The 12,650-nt window shown below is 49.1% G+C and overlaps 1 protein-coding gene across 2 annotated transcripts in view; it reads right to left on the reverse strand.

Annotated features, from left to right (window-relative positions):
- Nucleotides 1–12,650, reverse strand: part of CIZ1 (CDKN1A interacting zinc finger protein 1) — a 45,049-nt gene that overhangs the window by 13,298 nt on the left and 19,101 nt on the right. The window contains exons 5-11 of one of the 2 annotated variants that reach the window (XM_077307112.1): nucleotides 12,084–12,138; nucleotides 10,838–10,911; nucleotides 10,405–10,484; nucleotides 8,946–9,128; nucleotides 6,977–7,107; nucleotides 5,382–5,466; nucleotides 513–626 (exon numbers count right to left, since the gene is read on the reverse strand). In XM_077307112.1, the coding sequence (XP_077163227.1) occupies nucleotides 513–626; nucleotides 5,382–5,466; nucleotides 6,977–7,107; nucleotides 8,946–9,128; nucleotides 10,405–10,484; nucleotides 10,838–10,911; nucleotides 12,084–12,138 (722 nt within the window). The remainder of the gene's footprint in view (nucleotides 1–512; nucleotides 627–5,381; nucleotides 5,467–6,976; nucleotides 7,108–8,945; nucleotides 9,129–10,404; nucleotides 10,485–10,837; nucleotides 10,912–12,083; nucleotides 12,139–12,650) is intronic. The other variant, XM_077307113.1, reaches the window with a different exon arrangement.

Raw genomic sequence — 12,650 nt, forward strand, 5'->3', positions numbered from 1 at the left:
ATCCTGTCCCCCAACATTTCATTTTTGGCATCATCACCATGCAGCTCATGGGTCTGGAGTGCCTGAATTCTGCCAGGGGGACAATGCCATGCAATTCAGCATTGCATTTTGTTTGTGTACTTGAAGTTATAGGCTACATTCCACCTGTGCTGCTCGAAGCCCTCTTGACCCATGACAATTCCTGGCCCTAAACCTACCTGCCTCCTTAGACTGAGTCCACATGAAACATTTAAGCATCCTTCTGGATTCTTCAGCCCCCAAACCAAATGCAGAATGAACCCCTAGCTTGGCTAGGCTTCAGATCAGGAAGGCTAATGACTACTGGCCAGGCTCCCATTAGCAGGATCCAGAGATCCAGCCCCAGAGAAAAAAGATACCAACAAGGGGCCTAAGCTGGAGCATTCAAGAATTTATATCCCCTCCTGGGAGACCAGCCTCAAGACACTGTCCCTCCGGCCAGAATATCTGCAAAGCACATCAGCACCACACCCCTTGGGGCCGGCAGCCGTTACCTCCTTGGCCTTCTGCTTGTGCTCCAAAGACTTCATGTGCTCCACAAACTTGCGCGGGGTTTTGAAATGGCGGCTGCATGCGGTGCAGAAAGGCCGGAGAGAGCGCTTGGCGAGCTGGAGGGGGTGGAGAGGAGAAAAGATGGCCTTTAGTCACGGGGACGCTCAGTTTGCTGTTGCTCTTGCTAAAGGCTGCCTTTTGAAAGCTCAGGGGTAGCCTCCCGTGATCCAGAATCCTTCTGCCTTCGCTTCCCGTTGGCCACATGACAATAAGGCTGGACTATGAGGGCTTTTGAACTCTGGTGCTGGAGAAGACTCTTGCGAGTCCCTTGGACTGCAAGGCGAACAAACCGGTCAGTCCTAGAGGAGATCAGCCCTGACTGCTCTTTAGAAGGCCAGATCCTGAAGATGAAACTCAAATATTTTGGCCACCTCATGAGAAGGAAGGACTCCCTGGAGAAGAGCCTAATGCTGGGAGCGATCGAGGGCAAAAGAAGAAGGGGACGACAGAGAATGAGGTGGCTGGATGGAGTCACTGAAGCAGTAGGTGCAAATTTAAATGGACTCCGGGGAATGGTAGAGGACAGGAAGGCCTGGAGGATCATTGTCCATGGGGTCGCGATGGGTCGGACACGACTTCGCACATAACAACAACAACAACATGAGGGCTGTTGAAAGAGTTCACTACTAAGGCATGCAAAGCGTGTCAGGCAGCCCCCCAGGCTCCCTTCCATGACCTTTCTAAGGTGAGCTTGATGGAAGTCCCAAGAATCTCTGCGGAGAGTTCTCCAGTGATTCCCCCCCCACACACACACTTGTGCATTTCCATGCGCAGAGCAAAATGGTCTTGTGGCCGCGGATGAATCATTTCAGGCCTAAAGGGGTTAGTTGCAATCTGCATTTTCCTTTGAAGATAAGGCCTGTTCTGTGTGAATAATATATTGTTGGGGGGGGGGGGTTTCTCCCTAGAAAGTGAACTCTACCGTTCTTTCTCTGCAGCATTGCAGGGCTTTCTGGAGATGCGGTGTTCTTTTACGTTCCTTCCTGAAATAAACTACTGCATATTTTTGCTTAAAGTTCCAAGTCTGCCTATTTTGGAGGGATTTGCTATAGTACACAGCACTTAGAAGTGCTGTGTATATGGCTAGAATAACACCTGTTTGTTAAGAGAGAAGTGTGCATGCCCACGATGCCCAGAGGAGCTCGGATGTAAGCCACTGCTGTACAATGTGCAGATCCAAAAGGGGGAAATTACATGGTTGAGCACACAGAGCCCTTTTCAAGTGGCCTAAATTCTCAGTGACCATGCCATCCTAAACAGGGTTGCATCTTTCTAAGACCACTGATTTCAGAGGATTGAGAAGGGTGTAATTCTGTGCAGGATCGCACTGTGATGGTTATAAAGGTAGCAATGAGCCACCAGTCCACAGATCAGCACGGTGGCCCCCAGCTTTCAAATCCCAGGGAAGCGGCATGAGGGGGCGATACAGGCGACTACCGCATGCAAGCGCAGCCATGACCAATTCTCTGCCAAGTTGGGTACAACTCGGGTCAATGGCAAAATTAACTGCAAGCTAATCCAAAATGCTGTGCCAAATAAAACCAAATCCTGTGACTTGCAGAGGGAAAAGAAGGGGGAAAAGAAAATCTGCATAGACATACTTCGCCAGCAGAATTAATTTTGCTACTGCTGGTATAACAGGCAAGTTTGGCCTTGGAGTACAAAATGAAGCAGGGCACAGGCTGGTAGAATTTTGTCAAGAGAATACAATGGTCATAGCAAACACTCTTTTCCAACAACCCAAGAGATGACTCTACACATGGACATCACCAGACGGTCAACACAGAAATCAGATTGACTATGTGCTCTGCAGCCAAAGATGGAGAAGGTCTATACAGTCAGTAAAAACAAGACCAGGAGCTGATTGTGGTTCAGATCATCAGCTTCTTGTTGCAAAATTTAGGCTTAAATTGAAGAAAGTAGGGAAAAGCACTAGGCCACTCAGATATGAACTAAATCATATCCCCGACGAATATACAGTAGAGGTGACAAATAGATTTAAGGAATCAGATCTGATAGACAGAGTGCCTGAAGAACTATGGACGGAGGTTCGCAACATTGTACAAGAGGTAGCAACTAAAACCATCCCAAAGAAAAAGAAATGCAAGAAATCAAAATGGCTGTCTGAGGAAGCTTTACAAATAGCTAAGGAGAGAAGGGAAGTGAAAGGCAAGGGAGAAAGAGAAAGATACACCCAACTGAATGCAGAATTTCAGAGAAAAGCTAGAAGAGATACGAATGCCTTCTTAAATGAACAGTGCAAACAAATAGAAGAAAACAATAGAATGGGGAGGACCAGAGATCTTTTCAAGAAAATTGGAGATATGAAGAGAACGTTTCATGCAAAGATGAAGTCCCCAAAATGGTAGGGACCTCACAGAAGCAGAAGAGATTTAAAAAAGGTGGCAAAATTATACAGAAGACCTATACAAGAGCGAGCTTAACATCCCTGATAACCACAAAAGGGTAGTTACTGACCTGGAGCCAGACATCCTGGAATGTGAAGTCAAATGGGCCTTAGAAAGTCTGAGCAACAATAAAGCTAGTGGTGGTGACAGCATTCCAGTTGAACTATTCAAAATCTTAAAAGACGATGCAGTAAAAGTGCTACACTCAATATGCCAGCAAATTTGGAAAACTCAACAATGGCCACAGGATTGGAAAAGGTCAGTTTACATTCCAATCCCAAAGAAGGGCAATGCCAAAGAATGTTCAAACTACCGCACCATTGCACTCATTTCTCATGCTAGCAAAGTTATGCTCAAAATTTTACAAGCTAGGCTCCAGCAATATGTGGACCGAGAACTTCCAGAAGTACAGGCAGGATTTCGAAGAGGCAGAGGAACTAGAGATCAAATTGCCAACATATGCTGGATAATGGAGAAAGCTAGGGAGTTCCAGAAGAACATCTACTTCTGCTTCATTGACTATGCTAAAACCTTTGATTGTGTGGAGCACAAAAAATTGTGGCAAGTTCTTAAAGAGATGGGAATACCAGAGCATCTTATTTGTCTCTTGAGAAACTTACATGCAGGTCAAGAAGCAACAGTGAGAACTGAACATGGAATCACTGATTGGTTCAAAATTGAGAAAGGAGTTCGGCAAGGCTGTATACTGTCGCCTTGCCTATTTAATTTGTATGCGGAGCACATCATGAGAAAGGCGGGATTAGAGGAGTCACAAATTGGGATCAAGATTGCAGGGAGATATATCAACAACCTCAGGTATGCAGATGATACCACTCTAATGGCAGAAAGTGAAGAGGAACTAAAGAGCCTGTTGATGCGGGTGAAGGAGGAGAGTGCAAAAGTTGGCTTGAAACTCAACATCAAGAAAACAAAGATCATGGCATCCGGCCCTCTCAATTCCTGGCAAATAGATGGGGAATGGAGATAGTGACAGATTTTATTTTCCTGGGCTCCAAGATCACTGCAGATGGGGACTGCAGCAAAGAAATTAAAAGACGCTTGCTCCTGGGGAGGAAAGCTATGGCAAATCTAGACAGCATCCTAAAAAGCAGAGACATCACCCTGCCAAAAAAGTGCATTTAGTCAAGGCTATGGTATTCCCAGTTGCAATGTATGGCTGCGAAAGTTGGACTATGAGGAAGGCTGAGCGTCAAAGAATTGAGGCTTTTGAACTCTGGTGCTGGAGAAGACTCTTGCGAGTTCCTTGGACTGCAAGGCGAACAAACCGGTCAGTCCTAGAGGAGATCAGCCCTGCCTGCTCCGTAGAAGGCCAGATCCTTAAGATGAAACTCAAATCCTTTGGCCTCCTCATGAGAAGGAAGAACTCCCTGGAGAAGAGCCTAATGTTGGGAGCGATCGAGGGCAAAAGAAGAAGGGGACGACAGAGAATGAGGTGGCTGGATGGAGTCACTGAAGCAGTAGGTGCAAACTTAAATGGACTCCGGGGAATAGTAGAGGACAGGAAGGCCTGGAGAATCATTGTCCAAGGGGTCGCGATGGGTCGGACACGACTTTGCACCTAATAACAACAACAACAACAACAAACAACAACTGCTGGTAGCAGGGAGGACTATGTTATGAACACAGGCACTGAAACCACAGGTGAAGTTTTTAAAGGTAAGATTTCCAGCAAAGTTACTTGGTCATTCTTTTGCACCACAGTTTCCTACTCCTGCATCTTCCACTCACAGAGGAGGGCTGTTGTTCCCTACAGGAGTATTCTTTAGATTCTTGGGGTGGCCAAACTGTAGACATCTCCAGGTGTCCAGACTACAATTCCCATAAGCCCCTGCCATAGTCCATGGCCACCTGGAGAGCCACAATTTGGTCACCCCCTGCGTTAGAACATATTAAGGTAAGTGCTCCACCTACTGACAATTCAAAGAAATGCCTAAAGAACAAGTCATGAGCACTCAGCTTAATCCAAGTGAGGAGATAAAGAAAATTAAGTGCTCCAGAGTGGCTCTCTATGGCTCTTGCACAGGATCGTAGAAGGGGGAAATGGAAGGAACCCAAACAAATGTTCATTTGATTAGGAGGAGCTTTAAGACAAACTTTCCGAAGTAATGCAATTCTGCAGCCTGCACATTTTTTTTTAACAGAGAGAGCCGAGACTACTAGGACAAGCTAACGCTTTCGGGAACTGCTGCTGAGATTTCTGACTGCAGAGCTGCATGCATCCATTCCCTCTCGATCATTTACTTTTGGAATAAGCAGCTCATGCATTCCCCTCCCCCATTCCAGCCCTCCTTGAAAATCCCAAGGAAAGAAGATGGATTCAGGCGGGCAGCCGCTGCACTCAAACGCGGTTCCTCATAGGAAAGAAGGTCCGTCGCCAGCCACCTTGTGCTCCTGAGTCCGCCGATGCTTTATCAGGTCTCCTGTAAAATGGAGTTGGCAGGTGTTACACCATCGCTGCTGGCTCTCTCTGCAATGGAAAGAGAATCCCCACTAAGACAGGAATACCCCAGAGACGCCCCTGCAGACTGTCTGAGATCTCTTCCTGCAGCCACTGCTTGCACAAACGGATCACCTGGACATTTCACATTCAACCTGTCAAATCTCATCAGATCTCGGAAGCTAGGCAGGGTCGACCCTGACTAGTATTTGGATGGGAGCCCTCAAAGGAACACGAGGAGTCGTGATGCCGAGGCAGGCAACGGCAAACCACCTGCAAGTGTCCCTTGCCTGGCTGCTGGACACTCCTAGGGTCTCCTGGCCACTTGCCAAACGTCCTGTATGATAAATACATGAAACCTGAAACTGTCCATGGTGAAGCAGCCTGGCTAGAGCGCTCCTCTCTCAAATGCTGGAGTTGTTGTTTGACTTGCAAGGCAGCTCTCTTGATTTCAACATGGAGATCCTGAAAGCCCGGGTCCCCAACATGGCGCACATTGGCACCACGGTGCCCACCAACATCCTGGCACCTGTCAAGTGTTTTTCGCAAGCAGACTTGGCCAGGTGGGGCTCCTGGCCAACGGGGCTTCTGACCGGCCACTGCAGATCTGAAGGGATCCGCAGATTAAAGTAAGATTGTTTTAGAACAAGTCACACAGTGTGAGGTTTGTTCTCTTTCTTCTCTCTCTCACAGTGTCAATTACTTCCCTGGCCCTTGCATTTGGGAATCCTCCGGATTGTGTGCGTCTCCCTTCTATGGCGGCCATTTCGTGGCTGCATGCATCATTTGGGTCAGAATTGCAAAGGTGCACAGAGGCTTAAAAGGTTGTGGACCTCTTATACTTTGAAATAATACCCCGGGGATTTAAGTCCGGAATTCTGGAACCCTGCTCTGCAGTCTCAGTCTCCCGAACGGCTAGGCCAGGGGTAGTCAAACTGCGTCCCTCCAGATGTCTATGGACTACAATTCCCATGAGCCCCTGCAAGCAAACGCTGGCAGAGGCTCATGGGAATTGTAGTCCATGGGCATCTGGAGGGCCACAGTTTGACTACCCCTGGGCTACATCAAGCTTCCAGTATCATCACTCCAACTTCCGCTAGAGTTGGCATCTAAGAAATGATGTGCAACTCATTGATGAAACTAAATGGCATCTTGGTCAGATTCAGCCACTGGCAGCATTTGTTCTGGCTGCAACTGAGGAAAGAGAGCTGAGAGCAGCCTTTCTCAACTCTCTTTACTGTTGAGAAACCCCCGAAATATTCTTCAGGCTTCGAGAAACCCCAGAAGTGGCACAATCAGGCAGAATATGGTTGGGAAGCAGAGCTGTGGCCACGCCCACCCCGGGCCCCTCCTCTTCCCACCCCCTCCAGGCCTATCACTGGCCACTTTGGGAGGGGCTGGCGGGTCCACATGACCATATATGGTCATATCACCCAATAAATGTTTAACGCATCTTTAAAATATTAACTCCCACCATCAAGGACCATCAAGAAAGCCTGCCTGAGAAAGCCTGGCTTAGAGGAAGGATCTGTGCGCATACCCATCTTTCTCCTCCAGTGGTCTTTGCTCCTTCACCACGGGCAGCAATGAGACAAAACAGATGTTGCTTATGTGCTGGATCTCCTGCAGTCGCTGCTGGTGCTCCACTCCTGCCATGTGAGCCTGGAAATTCTGGCCAAGAAAAGGACACCATCACCCTGAGCGTTGGTCTCTTTCATTCCCTGTGGGCAACTATTCTTCTTTTATTACTTACCAAAGAGACCTAAGAGGTGACCCTGAGCCTTCGGGGAGGGCAGTATATAAATATGAATGAATGAATGGATGGATGGATGGATGGATGGATGGATGGATGAATGAATCTACTTCTTCATAAATACCAGCCTGGGATCTAAAACCCCCAACTTTAGGTACAGATTTTCAGCATTTCCATCGAAGAGACCCTTGTGCCTTATCACAAGCACCCTTTGAAAGCCCGCTCAGTTACAAATAAGATTTGCTCTGCAGTGTGGGAGGGAGGTGGGAAGCGGCCGTTTTGAGTGACTCTCTTGTGCCTTCAAAAACAGGGGCACAGGGCTTTTGGATCTGGACCCTGATGCAGTGCAGCCATTCTGGGACTAAACCATTTCAGGTTTTTCTGCAGGTACTGCACATGAGGATGCTTTCCCCCAAGATAAATAATCGCCACTGCCTCACTCTCCACCACAGGATCGTGAAGCCTGCAGTCTGACATTCTGCTGTACTCAGGTTTTCTCTACATTGGCTTTCTGGAGGCTGCCCATTCCCATTCTACACTATTTAGTGCCCTTGGTACAATGGCACTTTACAAGGTCCCTGCTCCCAAAATCTTATCCTCTTAACATTTGTGACAAGAAAGTTGTTGTTGGTGGAAATAAACGGAAAGACGGCACTTTCATTCCAGCTGCACGTATTCTTCATGACACATAAAACCTGTTGCTTGTTCACTGAATTGTCTCTAGGTGAAAGCCCATATTATTCTGGAGGGAATATCCTGAGAGGAAGGGTGATATGAGGTGATATGATAAACATCTTCAAATACTTGAGGGGCTGTCATAGAGAAGATGGAGCAGAGTTGTTTTCTGTTGCTCCAGAGGATCAGACCAGAATCAATGGGTTGAAATTAGTTCAAAAGAATTTTTGGCTAAACATCTGGAAGAAGATCCTGACAGTTGGAGCGGTTCCTCAGTAGAACAGGCTTCCTCGGGAGGTGGTGGGTTCTCGTCCTTTGGACGTTTTTAAGCACAGGCTAGATCATCTGACAGAAATGCTGATTTTATAAACTCGGGCAGATGGTGAGTGGGTGGGCAGGAAGGGATGGGCCAGGGTTTGTCTCTTGTGGCCCTTCCTGGCATAGCCAGAGAACTGCTGATCACCACTGTGGGATGGGAGGTAAACTCCCTCCAGGCTAGGCTGGATTTTGCAGATTTTTGTTGGGGGGATCATTTTGGGATAAAATTGGGGTCACTGTGGGTGGGCAGGTAGTTGTGAGCACTGTACAAAGAGTTGGACTACGTGACCCTGAAGATCCCTTACAACTCTATGATTCTATGAGTGGCACCAGGACAAATTTACTGGTCATGTACTAAGAAGTAGGGCCTATGAGGGCAACCTGACATACACCCATCCAAAACACCTGAGCATTACTGCATAAAAAGTAAAAGAGGACCTCGAGTCCATAACCAAAACCGGACTGGAACCCACGTTTCTCCAAAGGCCTCGTTAGCCCACAAACAGTTCTGTGGGCTCTGATTTATATTCTGGTTCCCGATTCCTTGGCTAAGCCATCGAACGCGCTGCTCTTCAGGATCCGGTGCTGGCTGCTTCCTGCAACGTCCTCCCTTGCCAGGCCCCGACTCTGAGAAGCACACCTGCATTTACACACCCACTGCCGGTGCAAACACATTTCACTGCTTGTAGGCAGTGATCCGGGGAGAGGCAGCTGCCACTCCCTCCTGCTGGCAAGGCACCCTCCGCCCTGTGCGCAGCCGTACCTGCTGGTTGCAGCAGTTGCTCTTGCAAATGTAACAGTAGAATTTCACGGCCGACTCAGGGCTGGTCTCCGCTGCGCCCAGCTCAGAGGCCCAGTAGGCGGGCTTCAGGGCAGAGGTGCTGATTGCTCGGCTCCCGCTGCTCTGCTGAATCGTCACTTTCAAGGACCCGGCAGAGCTGAGCACCTGGGAAGGCAAAAATGCGCAGACCGAGGCTCTCTGCCAGGCTCTTCCGCCAATCATTGGCTTTCCAGGGCAGCAGAGCAGGGGAGATGGGGAAGAGGCATCCTAACAGGCCACTGGCAGAAGCCCTCTAGTGGCCAATCACTGCAAATGCAACTGCAATGAGGTTTGGAAGCTTGCAAAGCTTTTTTGCGAACTTCAGTTAAGGTAATGGGGGAGGGGGGTTAGCCAATAGGGAAGCAGGTTTTGGAGGAAAACTGTTCTTTGCCCTATCACAGAAGGGGGCTCTTTGCCGCCCTCCTTCTGTGCATGGTCAGCGTCTGGCTGATCCTATTTGCTATTAGTCTTCCACCCCACCTTGCTAGATTTGTGATTCTGTGCTGCATCCCTGTGTTGAGCTGGCATTCTCCATGATGGGGCACTGTGTCTGTACCCAAATCCAAATCGCTATCAAAAATGGGATTCAGGTGTACCCAAATCAATTGAGGCTGAATCCAAAGAGTACTGAATTTTTTTTTTTTTTTTGGGGGGGGGGGGACACCTCTAATGTCCAAGGTGGCTCTGCTGAGGAAGGCAATGGCAAACCTCCTGTGCTCATCTCTTGCCTTGAAAACCTCATGGTCCCAGGGCCACCAGGAGCCGGTTACAACTTGATGGCACACAGTTATGACTGCCAGGCATCAGCTTTGCATACAGTCTGAGGCAGGGCTGTCATGCACACCCCAGCACTTGGGAGAGGCCCGTAACACAGGGATCGTTCCCCTGCCAGGATAGCTGAACAAAGAGAGTGCAGGTTTGCCACTGGTTCCTACAGGACTTCAAAGCAAGGGTTCAGACCACAGAAAGCCCAGCTTCCCAGGTGTGCTCTATCAGGCAGAATCAGAGACAGCCGTGCAAGATCGGTGAATATGGGGTACAGCTGGCCAAATTAACACTAATCATTCAGCGGGAAACAACCACAATGGCCAGAGGAAAGTTCCAATGTGCGTCTGAAGACCAGATGCTGGGAACAAGCGCAGGCAGAAGCTACTGGCTTTGTGTCCTGCTTGTAGGCATCCCAGAGATACCTCGCTAGCCCTTGTGACAGACTGGAAGCTGGCCAAGAAGGACCTCTGGCCCAATCCAGCAAGCCTCTCCTCAGATCATCAGGCTGCCTTGGGATACTGAGCCTTCTAGTACACATCTGGAGAGCATTTAAGGACTACCGGGACAAAAGCAGGAGACCTGTTCACAATGCTGCCTTTATTTCTTGCGAGCTGAAGAAGTTTGTGGAGCTTACCCCAGACACCTTCAGCTCCTCAGGGAGGTTCTTCTCCTGTGAAGTGTCTGCCACCAAATTCTCTTTCCCGTGGTCTGCCTCTACAAAAACAAGCAATGTGGTTGGGCAAAAGAAATCTTGACATTGTTGGCAGAAGAGCCAGGTAGAAAAACATGCATCCAAAGATGCAAATAAATGCCCCCCCCCCACATACCCCATTTAGAGCAAACCTAAGCCTTACGATAAAACAGAAACACACTCAGCTTTCTCTCTGACCATTTCCCTCTATGTTGCTACTGTCCCCTTGAATCAGATTTGCATCTGGAGATGCATGTTCAACTGTGAATGCTTCCCCCACCCCTCACACCAGGGCAGGCTAGTGGTCCATCTAAAGCAGAGTGAACGCAGATGTGCGCATCACTGAGGACCACCTGAGCAAGCACAGGGCTCGTACCTTCCACGGGGGATTTTGCAGCCTCCGTTTCCTGGATGTGCAGGACATCATCAGGCAGCGACTCTTCATCACCACTAGCAAAAGGCAGGAAAAACAAACACAGAAAATGATAGAGTTTTGACTCTCGAAAACTCACGCTCTGGAACTCTCGGAGGTCTCTAAGGTGTTAATGAACTCGACACTAGGTCTTCTACCACCAAATAACATGGCTGCCCTCGGAAGCTGACAAAGCGGCTTTTCCGAAGCAGAACCTTTTGCAGAAAATTCCCTGGAAAGTTTTCAAGGGGCCAAATGGTTACTGATTGTATTCCAGGTCAGGTTTAAGGTGTTGGCTTTAACCTTCAAGGCCATACACGGCCCAAGCCCTGCATTTCTATGGGACCATCTCTCCAAGTATGTCCCTTGCACTCAGCCAATACAGCAGGCTACAGGTCCCTGGCCCAACGGACATTTGGCTGGCCTCAACCAGAGTCAGCGTTGTTTTAGGCCCTTGCTTTTTTCTGGTGGAACAAGTTCCTGGAAAAGATTAGGGTAGGGTTGTGTGCTTTGGCCGCCAAAGCAGCCGTTCGAGCCCGAAGCGGCCAGCCGAAGCGCACAACCCTAGCTCAGGGCCCTCTTGGAGCTTACTGAGTTCTGGAGCAGAGCTCTCCCACTAGGCTGATGGCTCAGACCAGTGAAATATCCAGATATCAATTAGAAATAGAGAGTGAACTTTGTACAGATAACTAAGGTATCTGTAAGGTGTCTTGGCAGCTTGCCTGAGGGACAGGGGGAACCCCTGGAAGCTGGCCAGGACAGGGAAGACACCTCCTCAGGTACTGTCAGAGTTAAAGAATGCCCTCAGGGTCGAGCCATCCCTGGACCTCCGCTCCCAAATAAAGATGGATGCAGTATTGGTCTATAGGTGCTACCAGCAGGCTCTCCCTTTATCATTGGTTGTACGGTTACAGCAGGTCCACTAGCAGTTAAGGCTGAAGGCCTAATTTTGATAGTTTCAGCTCATAGTTTCAGCTGAGCTGAGAAGAGGAAGCCCCATCCCAGTCCTGCGAGTCCCATGCGGGGCCAGACTCTTCAGGATACCTGTCAACGCTCCATGGTGGGGACAAACAGCTGGGCAGGGCTGTTGCCTTTGAGCCCCATTCCTGGCAGCACCTGGCTAACCTTGGTGGGGCTTCAGTCTGATCAGGCAAAGCCAATCTTACGCTGTTCCTTGACAGCAGATGCAGGCCCCGGCATCTATGAGTACCTTTTTAGCCTCTTGCTTGCTGGCTCACCATCTGGGGAAGACCCTCTCAGCATCTCTGAAGAACCAGAAAAAGAGGTTATTGCTGGAGAATCATATCCACGTGTTCTTGCTCCATGCCATTCACGGTGCACAATGGAGCTCTGGACGGAGGCCAGGGCAGAGGCCTAGGCAAGCCTGTGCTTCTCTCCCACACGTCTCATGCCAGGCCCAGCATCACTTGGGAGGTTAGATACTCTGCAGAAACCCCCAGCGAGCAAAAAATCCTATATTGCCAGGGCTGACCTGGATGGCCGAGGCTAACCCGATGTGGTCAGATCTCGAAAGCTCAGCAGAGTCAGCCCTGGTTAGTACTTGGATGGGAGACCATCAAGGGAACCCAGGGTTGCTATGGGGAGGCAGGCAAAGGCAGACCCCTCTGAATGCCTCTTGCCTTGAAAACGCCATTAGGCTGCTGTGAGACATGATCATACCATTTGCAAGCGTGATGCAGTCGTTAAAGAATTGAGGAGGCCCCCATTCAAATCCCCTGCTTGCCATGAAATTTACTGGGTGACCTTGGGCCAGTCC

The sequence above is a fragment of the Paroedura picta genome, chromosome 12, assembly GCF_049243985.1.
Source record: "Paroedura picta isolate Pp20150507F chromosome 12, Ppicta_v3.0, whole genome shotgun sequence".
Classification (NCBI taxonomy): Eukaryota; Metazoa; Chordata; class Lepidosauria; order Squamata; family Gekkonidae; genus Paroedura; species Paroedura picta.